Here is a 17,458-nt window from a genome sequence, read left to right as displayed (position 1 = left end):
TACCAGCAAAGAACTTAGGAGAACTTCTTGTATCTTACATAGATTTCGATATGGCAATATAACTCCTGCGGATTTTATTGGTTATAATTTATCTGACGCCTTTGGAGATGAGAAATGCGGCCATCTTGGTGCACCCTGAGGGCCTTTCGGGATCAGCTGGAGGATGGTTGCAGTTACATTGCGCTGCCCGAGGAATGACAGCGGAAGTATGGAGGCCGCCATCTTGGTACTCCTCCTAACAGGAAGAGTTTATCCATCCAGAGCGTTGTCACCTCTGTGTCATCTGTCCTGGGAACCTCTGGACAGAGAAGAATGTATGAGGGCACTAAACAAGCCAGGTAATACAATAAAAGAATGGTACTTTGTTATAATGGATGAATGCTGTCATAAGACTTCATGAAGAGAAGGTTACTAATGATCTAACTGTGTGCCACCACCTATTCGTAAATGTAGGTGAGTTTGGTTGGTTGCAATTAAACTACTAAATCAGCTCTGCTACATTATATTTCATTATGTATGTCCATCATATTATATGTATAACTTAGTTATATTATTGTTCTGTACCAAGGATGTCTGCATCTTATAGAAGGGTATAGGAGGGTGTCTGAGCTATGAGTGTGAACTCCCCCCTCCTACGTATAGAGGCTCAGGATGCTGCTCTGTTCTTCATGCTTTACACTGCAGCTGTACAGCCATTAGATCAGATGTGGTTCACCAAGGATGAATCTTTCCTCAATATGATCCAGCTTTGTATATGACCACACAGGCTCTGTAGCCAGAGTTGGGGATTTGTAGCTTTGTATGGGATCCTTCTAATCTGGAATGCTCTAACCTAGTCCCATTGCCGATAAGTGGAGACATTAAAGGAGAAGTCCGGCGAAAATTATTATTAAAGTATTGTATTGCTCCCCAAAGGTTATACAAATCACCAATATACACTTATTACGGGAAATGCTTATAAAGTGCTTTTTTTCCCTGCTCTTACTACTACATCAAGGCTTCACTCCCTGGATAACATGGTGATGTCACGACCCGACTCCCAGAGCTGTGTGGGCTGTGGCTGCTGGAGAGGATGATGGCAGAGGGATGCTCAGTGTCCCTCCAGTGCCCTGTGTCCCTCAGTGTCCCCCTGCCATCATCCTCTCCAGCAGCCACAGCCCGCACAGCTCAGGGAGTCGGGTCGTGACATCACCATGTTATCCAGGAAGTGACATCACCATGTTATCCAGGAAGTGAAGCCTTGATGCAGTAGTAAGTGCCGGGAAAAAAAGAAGTTCATAAGCATTTACCATAATAAGTGTATATTGGGGGTTTGTATAATTTTTGGGGAACAATACAATACTTGAATAAAAATTTTTGCCTGACTTCTCCTTTAACTAATATTCCAGAAGCTGGCGGTAGTAGGAATGATTTCCTGCAGGTGCCATGGTGGTGCAGAGTCCCAGGCTCACTGTGGTTGACATCAGGTTATAGGAATTTTCCATGTTATGCTAGGTTCACACTGCATTTTCAGCATCCGTTTAACGGATCCGTTTTTTGCAAAAAATGGATGCATTTGTGCGCATCCGTCTTTGATCCATTTTTCCATTGACTTCCATTATAAAAAAAAAAGGATCAAAACGGATGCATTTTTTTTTGACGCACAATAAAGTACTGTTGACACTACTTTTTTTGACCGTTTAAAAAAACAGATCCGTTAAACGGATGCTGAAAACGCAGTGTGAACCTAGCCTTATTTTGTGTCAGAAAATTATTTGAGGTGCACAAATCATGAAATCCCTTTTAGTTAAATCTTTTTTTACTTTTTCTTGCAGGTCTTATGTCAGTTCATAGTAACACCCCAATATGAAACATTTATGTGGTTTACAATTTGCCATTGGTGGCATGAAGCCTCTTTACTCTCCCTCAGTTCTACTGACCCAAAGGATTAAGGTGCTGAGTATAAGGACGCTGTGCTCTCCTTCATCCAAACCTCCAGACATCAAACCCACAGTCGAGACCTCTGGCTTCACCCCTTTACAAAGATGGATGGAAACTGGTAAAACTGTGGGTAGAAAATCCATGGAGACAGCATCTGCAACAGCCAAGAACTGGTGGGACCGATACGAAGAGTTTGTAGGACTTGTAGAAGTTCGGGAAGCTCAATGGAAAGTAACTGAGGTAAGAGCTCAGTATACTGATCACCATGTCCGGATTGATGGACAGCAGTCTGCTTTCTTTCTACAGCTTTTTCTCCATTCACATCCATTGCTAGTTTTCGAATTTCTTCTGGAAGTCCTTGGAAATAGAGAATAGTTTAGCCCCACTTTGTTGTCAGACATGTGACCTGTCTGTATTTTGAGCTTCCACAATGCACTGCTCTCTGATAAGCTGATATAAAATGCTTTTTCTTTAGGCAGAGAAGGACTTCATGGTGGCTCGTGGGATAGTGCGGGAGGCCCGTGAAAATGTGGAATCTCAGCAGCTGAAGCTAAAAGAAGTGCGAGACCGCCTGGACCGAGTGTCCCGTGATGACATCCAGTATTTGGAGCTCGCTACCCTAGAGCATAAACTTCTGCAGGTGAATTGGAGTATAAGAGTTATCAGAATTAATATGGGTTTTTATATAATAAGCTCATCTGTCATCACCTTTATGGTGCTTTAACCACAAGGCAGTGGAGTGGTCCCTGGTGGCTTCTGCCTACCGGTCAGTCATTATGGATAGGTCTCATCTTATATTCAAACAAGGGGGGATTTATCAGTCGAGGCTGGTGGGATGGCGGAAAGCCATAGGGAACCTCTGATGACTTGTTGTTCAGACAGCATAAAAGTGATGACAGATTCCCATTATGGTGGGATAACCATAGAACTGGGTGAGGATTGAACACCTTCTAGTCATCTGGTAGCAGGAGAAGAGTGTGACCATTTAGGGCAGGGATGTCAAACTCAGGCCCTCCAGCTGTTGCAAAACTACAAGTCCCATCATGCCTGGACAGCCAAAGCTTTAGCTTTGGCTGTCCAGGCATGATGGGAATTGTAGTTTTAAAACAGCTGGAGGGCCTGAGTTTGACACGTTTGATTTAGGGGGAATTACCATGTCTGCTCTTGTATACTGTATATGTTAGTGAGGACTAGAGAGGGTGTTATAAAGCAGGGAAGAAGAAGATAGAGAATGTTGGATACTGACAGATTTGTAGTAGGAAGAGCAGTGTTTTTCCAGCAGCACAGAGTATTTCAGATGAGTACACTCCTCTTGCAGAAGGCAGTCTCCTGTTTTTTCATGTCATTAATTTAGAGAAGTCAGAGATGACTGTGACGGGGTCTGTGTCGTGATGTACGGAGAGCAAATAAAACATGACAACCTGCAAGAAGTAGGGTCCCCAGTTGCACAGAGCATTTTTTAGAGAAGGAGTGGGTGTGAGAAACTGTCCACTTATGATTATAGTAAAGGAGACCTGGCTGCATATGACTGCCACAGACACAATAGAAAGAACTGTGATTTTCAGCAGTACAGAGTATTTAAGAAATGTGCTGATCACGTGGGTCCCATTGACCTGTCACTCATGTGATGAGGTTACTGAGGTCTGTGCTACCTGTAATAAAGGCTGTATGATAATGAGAGCAAAAGGAGACGAATAATACTAGCAATTAGGTAGTGACAAAGATATGATCTCCAGCAGCACCAAGTATTTAAGGAGACAAGCATGCTTTATGGAGCAGCATGGTCTTTATAACATTGTTTTAATTAAAGATACGTACACAGCAGTCACAAGGTCACTTACTTTTATGGGAATTGTGTTACATTGTGCCTTTCCCAGCCACATAAAAAAACATAAAAATATCATCATTTGCGGACATGGGATTTTACTCTTCCTTTAAATACTTTATGATCCGTTTTGTTTTCTTTTATGATGTTTTATTTATAGAAGAAACATTTCTTATTATTACAAAGTGGATCAGTATAAAACCCTTTTGTAACATTTCTGTAGAAGTTATCACATCCAGCCAGTTAACCATGAGAACATTTTGTAGTTCCTCATGGGGAGCGGGGCTGTACAGTGGTTTGTATTAGGATCTATTGTAAAAACTACCAGACACAACTATGTACATTTGGTAGTCACTGTGTATTGCAGTTCATCCTATTGAAATAAAAGGGATGAAATACCAGGTACAGCCATTAGGGAGTGGATAGGATGCAAGTTCAGTAAAAAAAAAAACCTATTGGTGATGTTTAAATGGGGTGCACATCTTATTGCGCAGATCACCACAAATATCTTTATATTTTATGCCACTTTAATGACCAGCAAGTGAAAGGAGAAAAATATTCCATTATTGGGGCAAAAGAGTTCATAAATAGGTGGCTTAAAGGGTATTTAGACTTTTTCAGCTATTTAGTGAAAGATTTTAGCAAATACTATTGATTAAAAGCTAATCTTCTGTTTTGTGTATACAGCCTCTGTGCAGACCTGCATACATATTGAGCCCATTATTTATTGCAGTTGGGTCATATGATCCCCATTCAGAACCCCTAGTAAGGTACATATTGTACTGTGTACGTCTCCTGTAAACAAACATGCACATCACCTACAAAAACATGGACGCTTTCTTCCAAAGACAGCACCACTCTTGTCTTCAGTTTGGATGTAGGTTTTTAACCGAGTTCTTTTGAAGTGAATGGAGCTTAATTGCAAACCACGCCTGAACTGGAGATAAGAGTGGTGCTGTCTCTGGAAGAAAGTGGCCATGTTTTTGTAGCGCTGGATAACCCCTTTAAAGTGGGTCTGGCTGCGAGCCCTTCTACACATTCTATCCCACTTTGACCCCCCCTTACAGCACTGCACTTCTGTGCCTTATCTATAAAGATAACGAGTGCAGTGATCTAGTAGTTGAGTCCCTAAAATGATAAGCTGCAGAGTTATACAACTCCCCTGACTCACGCTGCCTGTTCTCACTGTCTGTGTGCTGTCTGAGTGTTATGTGAACTCCCTGCCTCCTGATTGTAAGTAAACAGGCTGATACAGTATTAAATAGGAATGCACTGAGACTAAAGGTGGCCATGCATCTTCAATAACTGACGGCTGAAAGTTATCTCTTTTGTCCGGACCCCCGTCCTCCCCATGCACGGGAACGTTCATCATGACCAAGCGTTCCTATATTCTCAATGGAGAAGGTTATGTCAGAGCCAGGGAGCTCTGACAGATTTGTTCTTGGAGAGATAAACCGCATTCGAGGTCGGGAAAGCTCCATAACCCTTTACTAAGTGGCAGGTTCGGCCAACTATAGTATAAGGTGAATGGGAAAAGAATCAGAGCACAGATAGTGCAGTGTAATAACACTCCACTCTTGCTGTCCCTGCAAAGCCAGCGGCATTGTGGGAAATGTAGGCTGCAGTAGGAGAGCCTTATTGGGGGGGAGATGAATTCAAGATGACAGACATCCCATAAATGACACAACTAAAATGCATATATACTTAAGGCATACATAGGAGCCTCCACATTATTCTCTAATAATAGTGTATGCAGCACTGTAGATGTGAAAAAATATTGCTGGAATACTTAATAATGATGTTAATAGAATGACATAAATATTATACATAGAAGAATTCTTTTAATCTGGCATCCTGTGGTCCTGATGTTTGATAATCCAGCACTTCCAGAACTGTGGTTTAATATCACCATTTAATAATCCACAAAACCTAATAATACAGGACCCATGAGGTCACATTAAAGTCCATTTACAGGGATTAAACTGTGTATATTATTAGTTTCTGTAACATGTATAATGCTATAACCCAGAGAGTCACCTTGTTATTAATTCCCCAGATAAGCCAATACTGCCAATTCTAATTAGTACAGTATTGATTTCCGCTGTCTGAGGCGGGGGAAGGGGCTCTGCTTAGCTTCCGATTGTGCGATTTATAAGACTGATTTCACATTATTTGCCCAGGACATTAATCTTCCCTGTTTCCTGTGACAGTCTCCTCTTCTCGGAGCTCTGAGCCATTGACTCAGTCTGAAATATGTTGCTTAATAATCAAATTGTGCCAATCCAGACCATCACTAATCCAATCAATAGAGTCATGTAGAGCATGTGTTGTGGATTTAAAGCAGGGAACATATTAATGAAAACATAACGCTGTTAACCGCAGGGCGGAAGTTAACTCCTCGTGGACTGACAGTGAAATGTGTGTGCTGTGCAGCCCTGGGACCAGAACTGTTTAAAAAGTTTAATACCCCCAGACAAAGCAGAGAGTAACCACAAAGAGTGTCTCCCTCTTCGGAGAACCCCATTGAGCTGAGTTTCATTGTGTGATGCCAGATCTCTCCTGTGTTGGTGCTTTAGGAAAGCTGATCATTGGAGCACCCATATGCGGGACACATTATGATAAATCTTTTTTTTGGAGGCCTTTCTAACAAAGAAAAAAAAAAGACTACCCTCTTTTAGAGGGTTATCTCCTATCCACGGAATAGGAAGCAACAACCTGACTGGTGGGAGTACAACTACTCAGACCCCCACTGATCCCAAGAATAGGGGAAAATTATGCTCTCAAATGAATGAAGTGCACCAGTGCTTCATTTATTCTCTATGAGGCTTTCATATGTTACCAAGTGAGGAGCCTAGTGGTCAGACCCTCACTGATCAGCTTGTTGCCCCTTATCTTGTAGATAGGTATGTCCTACAGGAAATGTTGTTTTATTTTCAGTCTGACACAGTGCTCTCTGCTGACATCTCTGGCCGAGAACTCTGTCTCTGTTTTATATGAATCCCCATACAAAACCACTCCTGCTCTGGACAGTTCCTGTCTCGGCCAGAGATGTCAGCAGAGAGCACTGTGTCAGACTGAAAATAAAACAACATTTCCTGCATGACATACAGAAGCAAGATTGAGATTTTTTTAATAGAAGTAAATTCCAAATCTATATAACTTTCTGACGCCTGTTGATTTGAAAGAAAAAGATTTTCGCTGGACAACCCCTTTAAGGCCCTTTTACACTGACCATTTAGCGTCAACCAGTGTTCCTAGACACGCTCAGCTGATAATTAGCCCGTGTAAAAGTGACCGCAATTGGCTGATGAATGGGAAAATTGGCTGATTACATCTCTTGCATGGCTCTAAAAATTAATCACTATCAGCCGCACATCTGCCTATGTAAATGGGAGATGTGCAGCTGATGGCAATGTATTTGAATGGCCGCATGAATCGTGCAGGGGTCGTTCATGCACCCTGGCCATACATTTAATTGTGCCTTGTTAAGGCACTGCAAACGATTGCCGATCTCGCTGATTTTGTGTGGCCGTGGAAGGCCAAAGATCTTCACGACTGAAAGGACCCTTAGTTCTGTTGATGTGGTAAGGACTGTCATACAGTTTCTTGGCTTCTAATAGATATTGGCATCTACAGTATTTGATACATATGCAGGATTAGAAGACCATAGTTGCTTTTGTCCAAAAATAATGCCACATCTGCCCTTACAAAAGCGGTGCTGTTTTAGGAAGAAAACATGTGCTTTTTATATTATTATTATTATTGTAAAGCATGGGGGAGGAACAGATCAGCAGTTTGAGGCTTTAAAAAAACAGGTAGCATATCTCAAAGCTAAGGAAACTGATATTAAGGCTGGAAAGACCAGATGGTCCATTAATCATAACCACCAATTGCACCTTTATGCAGCCATCAGAGTTGTGTGCGCTCCTCCAGTAACATCTCATATTGTTTACCCAGGAAGAAAAAAGACTAAGAACGTCTTACGTCAACGCCGAAGAGTCGGAAAGAGAGAAGTTTGCTCTTTTCTCTGCCTCCGTGAGGGAGAGTCATGACAAAGAGAGGACCAGAGCTGAGCGGACTAAAAACTGGTCGATCATTGGCTCTGTACTTGGGGCCATCATTGGAGTCATGGGATCAACCTACATTAACCGGGTCAGGCTCCAGGAGTTGAAGAATTTGCTCCTCGAAGCCCAGAAGGGACCAATCAGCTTACAAGAAGCAATCCACAAGCATGCATCTGTGCACCAGTCCCAGCAAAAGGATCTCGGGGAACTCATTGTAGCATTAAGAAACATGGTGCCTACTGCTCTGCCACCATCTCAGGACCCTCAAAGTGCAGATTTGGGGTCTCCAGCATCTTCATTTGGGTCAGTAGATCAGGTATTATTGGCCCTTAAGGAACACATGGCCTATACTAAGGAAACCGAGAAAAATTTGGAAAGTTTGCAGCAAAATTATGGAAACCTAGAAAAGAGCCTTGGTAAAATAGCTACTGATATACAGAATGTAAAGTCTACAGTTTCCTTGACTACAGAAGGGTCAATTCTTAGCTCTGTGCCCAGAGACGGTGTGCGGGAAGGTTCCCTCCAGAACGTTATACTTGAATTAGCTGAAGTCGAGCAGAGACTGGACTCTCGCATGACCCAGAATTCCATATACAGCACCGCGCTCACATGCACTGTACTCGCCATATCCTTTCCACTATTGTACATTCTACTTAAAGGAAACTAATCAATAAACAATCATACATTTAGTGATGTTTTTACACCAGGTTGTGGCTTTTTTATTGTTTGGATTCACATTTTCTACAATGTCAACTGGACATATAACCCGTAAAATAACAGTATATAAACACTATATGGTCAAATCATATCACACACAACCGCTGGTCTGGATTGGTGCTGTTGGAGAAAGGCAGCCTTGTTTTACTAATCCTGGTCTGTTTTTGTTATTTTTGTTTTTTTCTTTGCCTTGAATTGCAAGGGGGAGATTTACAAAGCAATCTTATTTTAAAGTGACACTGTCACCCCCCCCCCTCCTTACACTCTCTTCATTTCATCGGTGGACAGTGTCTCCTAGGCGGGGCTTCAGGCTTCATGGTGGTTGAACCTCAACTGATGTGAAGACCCGCCTAGGTGACACTGTCCACTGGTAAGATTACAGCGACTCTGTACCCACAATCTGACCCCCTCCCCCCCAAAATCACTGCTTTTAATCCAAGATCTGTCCTGGGGTCCGTTCGGCAGGTGATGCAGTTATTGTCCTAAAAAAACAACTTTTAAACTTGCAGCCCCGTGCCCAACGGCTGGGGCCTAGAGTATCTGTGCCCTAACTTTGCACTACCCCTCCGTCCCTCCTCCCCACCCTCTTCATCATTAGGAATGCCACTGGAACATTTTCTCCTGTCTGAACATTGCACAGGTGCCTTAACGATCCAGCCCATGTTCAGTATTCACACAGCTGATGAATAGCAGACAATCTGTCTGGAGCATTCCTAATGATGAGGAGGGACAGAGAGGTTGTGCCAGCCTAATGCATACACAATCTAAGCCCCGGCCTTTGGGCACGGGGCTGCCAGTTTAAAAGTTGTTTTTTAGGACAATAACTGCATCACCTGCCGGACGGACCCCAGGACAGATCTTGGATTAAAAGCAGCTATCCGAAGGTATGAGTGGTTTGGGGGGGTCAGATTGCATCATCCTAAGCCCATTACTTTGAGGATATATAATCGTAGCGGGATTCACCTCCCGCTGGGAGTGTGTGCGTGAATTGCCCCCCGCCGGCCGGAGAATACTTAACCTCCTCCCCGCTCCGGCTTGCTTCAGGGGTTCTCTGCTTGATGTCCCACTCAGCTAATCAGTGCGCTGCCCCGTCGCAGCCATTGATTGGCTGAAAGGGATGTCAAGACGCCGGGAGCTCCCGAAGCAAGCCGGAGCGGGGAGGAGATAAAGTATGCTCCGGCCGGCGGGGGGTTAATGGCGCTGTCACGTACATACTCCCAGCGGGATGTAAATCCCGCTGCAAATATGTATCCTCACTGAAAGTAATCGGCATAGGATCCGCAACGGATTTTGCTGCAAATTTGCAGCGTAAAATCTGCTGCAGTTCCATCCGCGTGTATTTACCCTAAGCAATTGTATATATCAAATATGCAGCATCTAGGCTTGCGGGTGGTGCACAGAACCGGACATAGAGCAAAGGGGGGGGGGGAGACAATTTCACTTTGTCCTTTGTTGTCCATAGAAACCAATCACAGCTCAGCTTTCATTTTACCAAACCTGATTAATATATGAAAGCTGAGCTGTGATTGGTTGCTATGGGCAACAGAAGGCATTCTTACTTTGAGCTTGCTTGATAAATCTCTCCCTTTTAATTGGTCAATATCATTTGAAAAAACTTTTTATATGTCTCAGAGGAGTTGGAAGTTCTAACAAATTGGGGTCTGGGTGTCCAGACCCCCTTCGGTTGTTTCAGAGATCATAAAGAAACACTTGGCCGGGCACTTTCCCAGTCTTGCTGCAGGAGGTTAGCTCTGTAGACTTACTATAGAATCTATTTCCTGCAGCAAGACTAGGAGTGAAGAGCTTGGTCACGTGCTTCTCCTAACTCTTTAGGAAACTTAACACTGAGAACTTGACCGATCAAAACTTTTGACTTGTCTATGTAACATGCAAAAAATCTTTCAAAGGACACTTTAAGCGAAAGGGACTGAGCTGCAATACCAGGTGCAGCCTATGAACAGTGGTGCATTTTCTATTGGTCTTTTAAGCATTTGTTCACATTTATAAGGGTAAACATAGAAAGCATGGGGCTGCATACTATGTCCATATAGACCTCATTGGAGTAGTGTTTCCAGAGCCAACTCTGAGAATTATGGGAACTAAGCCTCAGATCCTTCTTGGGTTGATGAATAGAGCACTCATTCCTTTTATACTCTAGAGCTCTGGAATCTTCTGAAGGTTCCAGAAGGTGGTTGCTGTAAAGATGATGGGGAGCCGTGCCAGTGTGTCGTCATGTAGCCCGTTGGCTTGGCTTCTTTGGTTCAAACGTCATAACTTCCATGTGACTTAAACCTGTGTAAACATAAAAGAAAAATGTCACTTTCAGATCTGCTGACAAGGTAATCTGATTAGTGTGGGCCGCACGTCTCAGAATACAGAAACTGCTAAATCTTCACGGCCCCTGGCTCTGACGCTAGCGTCGTATTCATGTGCTGCCAGCAAGCTCTTTGGCCGAGGAGAAGAGTTGTACAAACAACAAAGTTTAGTTTCTAGTTAAGTTTTTCCACTTTCTAAAATATTTACTGTTTTTTATTTTCTAGTAATTTAACTAATATATTAACATTTTTATGATCTTTGCTTGCTATCATTTATTGGAATCATTCACAAGCTGGAACAGTCATTTTTACTCTACATACATCACTATATACTAAAAAATAGCATAGTCAACTACATTATTTTATACAGAGACATTCAGATGAAAAAGTATTCCACACAGAATATATGCTGTTTTATAGGGGCTTTGATGGCCACTATCGAACTATAAAGTAACATGCATCGAGAAATACTCACACATACACTTGAAACGCATTGTGAATGCCCCTTATGTTTAAAGATTTTAAAAATCTTTCTGCCTGTAGCCGGCCATAGGGGGAGCCAACATATGACAGATTAAAAAGTACCTAAAGCTTTACAAATTCTGAGATCCCCACAATCACTAAAACCACCAGTCAGCATTGTTCAGCTGAGCACTGTGTTCATTCTGCTTGTCACTGATTGGCTCTTCTCGGAAAGCGACACAAGAGGTGTACGGATGTACAGAAAGTCTATAGAGGAGAATAATTATTAAAGGGGTACCTCGGAGACACACGATCGCTGTGTGCAGCAGCACAGGCGATCTCTCCCACAGTTTTTGCACCAGACTTTGAATTCTACTTCGAAATCCACTGCAGCTGTGAGCTAAAGCAGATTACTGGCTTATGTTATGTTACAGGGGTTATCCAGGATTATAAAAAAGCAAAACTACTTTCTTGTGAAAACAGCACCACCCCTCAGGTTGTGTGTAGTATTACAATTTAGCCCCATTCACTGGAGCTTAGCTGCAAAACTACACCCAAACGTGGTGGTGCTGTTTAGAGACAAAAGCAGATATATTTTTCTAAGCCTGGGTATCCCTTTAAATCTGCTGTGCCATGTCTCTATCAATAAGCTCCACTTAGGTGGTAATAAAAAGATGTACGTCCTCTTTAACCTAACACAGGAATAGAATGGCACCGTCGAACTGCGTCCCTCCCCTGAATGACGCGGCTCCGTTAGAATCAAAGGAGCCGTGTCATAGAGGGGAGGGAATTCCCTCCCACTGGTGGCGGGCCGGCCTACCTCCAGTGCTTGAGCACCGGCTGGTAACCATAGAAAGAACGGCGCCATACAGGGGAACCGGACCGTCTGTGTCAGGTTAAAGAGGACGTACCTGGTAGTACATCCTCTTTAAAGGGGTTATCCAGGGTTAGGAAAACATGACTGCTTTCTTCCAGGAACAGCACCTCTCTTGGAACCAGTTTCAATGTGGTTTTACAGCTCAGTTCCATTGAAGAGAATGAAGCTCAATTGCAATACCTCTCACAACCTGAGGACAGGGGTGGTGGTGTTTTTACAAGAAAATATACATGTTTCTGAATAACCCTCTAATATGTATGTATGTATGTGTAAACATTTACTTTTCCATTCTGGAATTGCAAGGTTCAGACTCTCAAAAGAGTCATCATATTTTTCTGCAGGGGGGTCAGGGTCAGAGTCATGGTATTCCTCTAGGTAAGGATGTGCCAGGCATTCTGCTGCAGATAATCTTCTTTCCGGGTCTAAGTCCAACATCTTCTCCAGCAGATCAATCTCTGGGGAGGGGAGGAAGATCAGCAAGTCCATTATTTTTATTGGGTAACAACAGCGTAAATACAGTAGAGTACCTAATAAGTACAGAAGGTCACCACCTCTGACTACTACAAACAGGAGTGTAATGGTTTTTTAAAAACATTTTTGTGATGTTATTATGTAAGTATTGCATGCATTCCATTTGGATACCTGTCCTGGCTGGCATTACCCTGAACCCCACGTGTGGGTTTTCTACAGTCAGCAGCTGTGCATTATAATATAAAGAACACTGCAGCCTGATATGGCTGATAACAGAGAACAAGAGATTGTATTTGACAGGGAACCTACTAGAGATAAGTTTACTGTACCTAATGCTCTCATTGTGGGGAAGAGCTCTTTAAAATTCCTCTTCTGTTTCTCTGGAAGCATTTTTAGGTAATCTTGAGCCTGTGGATGGAATCAGGATAATATTGTATAATTAGTTTATTCTATATCCTATTTAGGTGGTAAACTGGGTAGTTGTCCAGAGACCTAGGGGCCCCCAAGCATAGTACGTAATCCGAGAGGAGAACATGCAGACCCTTACTGCCCTGGACCACCAGTGACTTTAGCATTAACCCTTCACTATCTAGGCATTGTATAGTGGTATACTTTGAACAGTGTACTACCCTTTTATTTGAGAAGCCATAACTGTCTGGGAAATATACAGCGCCAAAGTGGATATGGTATATGGTGTGTATAGTGGGAGCAGCACTCATCAGCACTGGATATGGTATAGACACGGTATTATCATGTGTACTACTTACATGTTTACTTTCCATTTTGTTGATCAGGGAGGCCTGGGGGCTTCCTATTACTTCAATAATTTTGTTCAACTCATCGAAATCTGTAGTAACAATTAAGGTGTTCTGCGGTGTGATGCTTGACATACTGGCCTACTATTGCAGATGCGCTGAATTGCACCAAAAAGCTTTCCTACATGACCAGTGCCATATTTATTATGAGTTTTAGACGTATAACTATAGTCCTCCCCATACACAGGAATGTTCAGCACAGCTTTAAAGGGGTTATCCAGCGCTACAAAAACATGGCTACTTTTTCCTCTCTCTTGTCTCCAGATTGGGTGGGGTTTCAAACTCAGTTCCATTGAAGTAAATGGAGCTTAATTTCAAACCACACCTAACCTGGAGACAAGAGAGGGGGAAAAGTGGCCATGTTTTTGTAGTTTCAAACAAAGGGGTCGGGAAGTGATCTTCATTCACACCCGACCGACCCCTATGACCACCGACATCATCTGTCGGTGGTCGATTGGGAGAGTTCCATGCAGCCCTTACCTCTGCTTAAAAACAATAAACTCCCTTATATTTGACTTGTTTGGAGACTCTTGGTGGCTTTATACTGACATCATGTAATAGGTCATGTGACTTATTGGTCACACACCGGGGGGCTGCATTACTACTTTATTTATCCATTAGATCAAAGTAAAATTAAATTTCAATTTGATTCCAGATGGTAACTTAAACCTGGAAAAGCATTGGATGAATGAATCACTATTATAAATGGACCTAGTGTATATTTTATATACGTACTTCCCATTCATGCTGCACACAGCCTCCACTAGAGGGAGCTACCTGCCCAGCTTTTGAACTTATATGTGAGCTGTATAAGACTGGGGCTACTTGGAAACATAGATCACACATCTGTTGAGTCGTGCAATTTTTGTACAGTTTGCAATTTGAACGTTTTGTAATATTATTTTGGCTCTTTTTAAAAAAAAGCCTATCAAGTATGTTGCATGCAGGTCCTTGTTGGCAGTCATTGTACCACATGTGTTTTTGTTTTTTTTTTTAGTCTGATTTTTTGTCAATCATTGACAATCATTAGATGAGACCTTGTGCTCTTCATGACATGTGACCAGAGTTGCGTCATGGTCCTAGTCAAAATCTATTTGCAGTAAGCTGTTTTTTTCCCGAACAATTCTCGATTATCCTTTCAGATTTTTTTTCCCCCTGGTAAATGATCCCTGGATCCTCATGCAATGTTATGGCTGGCATTCTAGAATTCTTTATGTAACATTCTATGTTAGTTTATAAAGGATACAATCTCCTCCAGGGAATAAGACTCGTCCAGTGATCATTTCTGCCAAGATGCATCCAACAGACCAGATATCCACTGTAAAGAGAGGAAATGTGCCACAAGCTTAAGCATCGTGCCACTTTTAGATGGGCATAATAAGAGTGGATTTTATGCATATTACTGCTGCAAGCCCAGATGTCCAGGATTCTGCTAGAAAGTGACGCTAATCACCTGTTTGGTTGTAATGCATCCAGTTCAGGATTACTTCTGGTGCCCTGTACCATCGAGTTACCACATATCCTGTCATCTCGGGTTCCGTCTGTCGGGCTAGTCCGAAATCTAAAATCTGAAGTTATCATAGACAAGAAATTATATCTGAAAATTACATGTAATGTGGATATTGTCCAGTACAGCTGGTTGCCTGCATTGTCTGGCACTGTCAGTACTGACTGGGCAGTATCAGATGGTATAGGTACACTTCATATTACCAAGGGCAATGGTAGCGCCCAGTTGTCAATTTAGTAACACATTTCCAGAAGAAAAGGGCTCAGTGCAAGATGTTAAGAGATGACAAGTCCCTTATTTATCCTATTATGTCTACACCAACGTATAGTACGGATCAGAGTAGGTTACAGAGTCTATTTACCTTGACCTCATAATTTTCATTCACTCCTAAATTGCTCGGCTTTAAATCCTGGAATAGAACAGAGTTTTTCAGTACTATAAAAAAGCTGTCAAACAATATTATTACTTTTAAAGACATAATAATAGTTGTGCATCCTAGGCACACAAATATTATAATGTTTCATGGAAGTTATAAAGAGACAGTACATGTATAAATTAAATACCATAGCCACAGCTAGTCTTGAAATCATGACTTATAGAATCAAAAAGTGTCTGGGAGGTGGGGCCAAACTGTTTTAAGTGCCCCAGTATGGCTCACCTCCTCAATAACCCACCGTTCCCTCTCCTGCAAGATGGCTGTGAGCTATGCCCTGCGCTTCAGTCACAGAGGGAGGGGTGGGTTATCAAGGAAGCAAGCGATGCTGTGGCATCCAGACATGATCCGAGCTGCTGACAGTGAAATATTGCTGCTTGCACAATAAAATGAATAATAACTTTGTGTTACGTCTCTGTAATTCCAAAATGGAGAACACTGCACTTTAAGTGTTGCACCTGCATGGTTAATTCAAAGGGCAGCTCCGATCGCCCCCGCTGGCCCGGCCGCGAGCATACGTTACCTGCTCCGCGTAGCAGGTCTTCGACATCCCCGGCTCCGCTCTTCAGTGCACTGATTGGCTGGAGAGGGGAGCCGGGAATTTCAAATAGCTCCTCTTCAGCCAATCAGTGCACTGAAGAGGGGAGTCGGGGATGTCGAAGACCTGCTACGCGGAGCAGGTAACGTATGCTCGCGGCGGGGGCGATCAGAGCGGCGGCGGCAAGGGGGGGGGGGGCGATCGGAGCGGCGGCGGGGGTGGCGATCGGAGCGGCGGCGAACAACGATTTGATAACATGTTGAAAGATCAAAATGAACGATTTCTCGTTCGTCCTTTGATCGTTCGCTGCGTTTACACGTACGATTATCGTTCGAATTCGATCGTTATCGTGCAAATTCGAACGATAATCGTTCCGTGTAAATGCAGCATAAGATATCCTAATTATAAGAGTCCTGTTATTGTGTCAGTCTCCCTTTAAGAGACTTGGATGGATTTTACGGATCTTGACAGTTCTGCAGACTAACCAGACTTTTAGTATCTACCTGATAAGGAGAGGCCTGGAGATCTTCTATTATTTACACATATTGTACATTTACACAGAACAGATTACTGGTTGGGTTATAAACCATTACTATAATATACAGGACTGCGGACAGTATGATATGGTGTGGAAGCCCCACAACATAAATCATAAGAAGATTGTAATGTAATAAGATAAGACTGGCAGGGGTGTAAGCTATATGTAGAGGTAGACGTTGCACAAGGGCACTGTTACCACCTAAGGATATCCACATCTTATGCTACATAAGAAGACACTAGTGTTATATGGCACATGGTGGTTGGGGTCCTGTTACAGAAATTGCAGTGGGGCTCTAAAGTGATGCCTCTGGCAGCCAGTTACACCCAGATTCATTCAGTCCCCTTGTTTCTGGGAGGATCTGTGTGCATATCATTGCTTTTCAGGCTTATATCTTTGCAAGTGTCTAGCAAGTATTGATTTTACATTAATACACTTACCCTGTGTACAATGCCAGCAGAATGAATGTACTGAAGAAGAAAAAAGGAAAATAAATTGTGTTAATGTTATCTAATCACTGCTTGATCAATATACATACGGTTTTATCCAGGGTGAGAAGCAGCGCCACTCTTCTTATGGGCTGTGTTTGGTATTGCAGTAGTGACAATGTAGCTGCAATCCCAGCCCATAAACAATAGTGTTCTAATTCTAATCTTGGACTAGACAATTACATTGTATATTTGCCCACCCATCCAAAATGTCCTGTAGACTTCCATAGGGAGACTTTCCTGCCATTGTGGTAGAACTCTGTCTGTCAGTATATGGGGGAACTATGACAAATGCAATGGTTCCATAAAAGTGCCAGCCACATTACTTACATAATAGGGCCAAGTGGAGTTATAGCTGCCATGTCCCCATTTTGCAGTTGATCCCAGGACTTTCAGGTTACACCTCTGCTTCACACTATAGGTCTGACCAACCATATGAAGTATATGTATATGAATAAGTATATGAATTAGATGTATTATTATATGAT

The 17,458-nt window shown here is 42.7% G+C and overlaps 2 protein-coding genes across 2 annotated transcripts in view; one reads left to right on the top strand and one right to left on the bottom strand.

Annotated features, from left to right (window-relative positions):
• The first annotated feature begins 247 nt into the window (after window positions 1-247).
• Window positions 248-8,498, top strand: CCDC51 (coiled-coil domain containing 51). Its single transcript, XM_069966860.1, has 4 exons — window positions 248-338; window positions 1,815-2,160; window positions 2,396-2,560; window positions 7,703-8,498. The coding sequence occupies exons 2-4, from the start codon at window positions 1,846-1,848 to the stop codon at window positions 8,474-8,476; spliced, it is 1,254 nt and encodes a 417-aa protein (XP_069822961.1). The 5' UTR covers window positions 248-338; window positions 1,815-1,845; the 3' UTR covers window positions 8,477-8,498.
• Window positions 8,499-9,685: 1,187 nt separating this feature from the next.
• Window positions 9,686-17,458, bottom strand: part of LOC138788717 (mitogen-activated protein kinase 14-like) — a 28,350-nt gene continuing 20,577 nt past the window's right edge. The window contains exons 5-12 of the mRNA XM_069966861.1: window positions 16,923-16,952; window positions 15,335-15,382; window positions 14,920-15,034; window positions 14,713-14,784; window positions 13,419-13,498; window positions 12,981-13,059; window positions 12,462-12,635; window positions 9,686-10,818 (exon numbers count right to left, since the gene is read on the bottom strand). Coding sequence (XP_069822962.1) covers window positions 10,757-10,818; window positions 12,462-12,635; window positions 12,981-13,059; window positions 13,419-13,498; window positions 14,713-14,784; window positions 14,920-15,034; window positions 15,335-15,382; window positions 16,923-16,952 — 660 coding nt within the window. The 3' untranslated portion in view covers window positions 9,686-10,756. The remainder of the gene's footprint in view (window positions 10,819-12,461; window positions 12,636-12,980; window positions 13,060-13,418; window positions 13,499-14,712; window positions 14,785-14,919; window positions 15,035-15,334; window positions 15,383-16,922; window positions 16,953-17,458) is intronic.

Source organism: Dendropsophus ebraccatus, chromosome 4, assembly GCF_027789765.1.
Source record: "Dendropsophus ebraccatus isolate aDenEbr1 chromosome 4, aDenEbr1.pat, whole genome shotgun sequence".
In the NCBI taxonomy this organism is placed as follows: domain Eukaryota; kingdom Metazoa; phylum Chordata; class Amphibia; order Anura; family Hylidae; genus Dendropsophus; species Dendropsophus ebraccatus.
Note: the sequence above shows the minus strand (reverse complement) of the source record. Positions and strands in the feature narration are given on the sequence as shown.

Coding starts and splice junctions, on each gene's coding strand:
- CCDC51 (XM_069966860.1), top strand. CDS start 1,846: ATGAAACATTTATGTGGTTTACAATTTGCCATTGGTGGCATGAAGCCT. Junction 2,161..2,395: donor CTCAATGGAAAGTAACTGAG/GTAAGAGCTCAG, acceptor CTTTTTCTTTAG/GCAGAGAAGGACTTCATGGT. Junction 2,561..7,702: donor TAGAGCATAAACTTCTGCAG/GTGAATTGGAGT, acceptor TTGTTTACCCAG/GAAGAAAAAAGACTAAGAAC.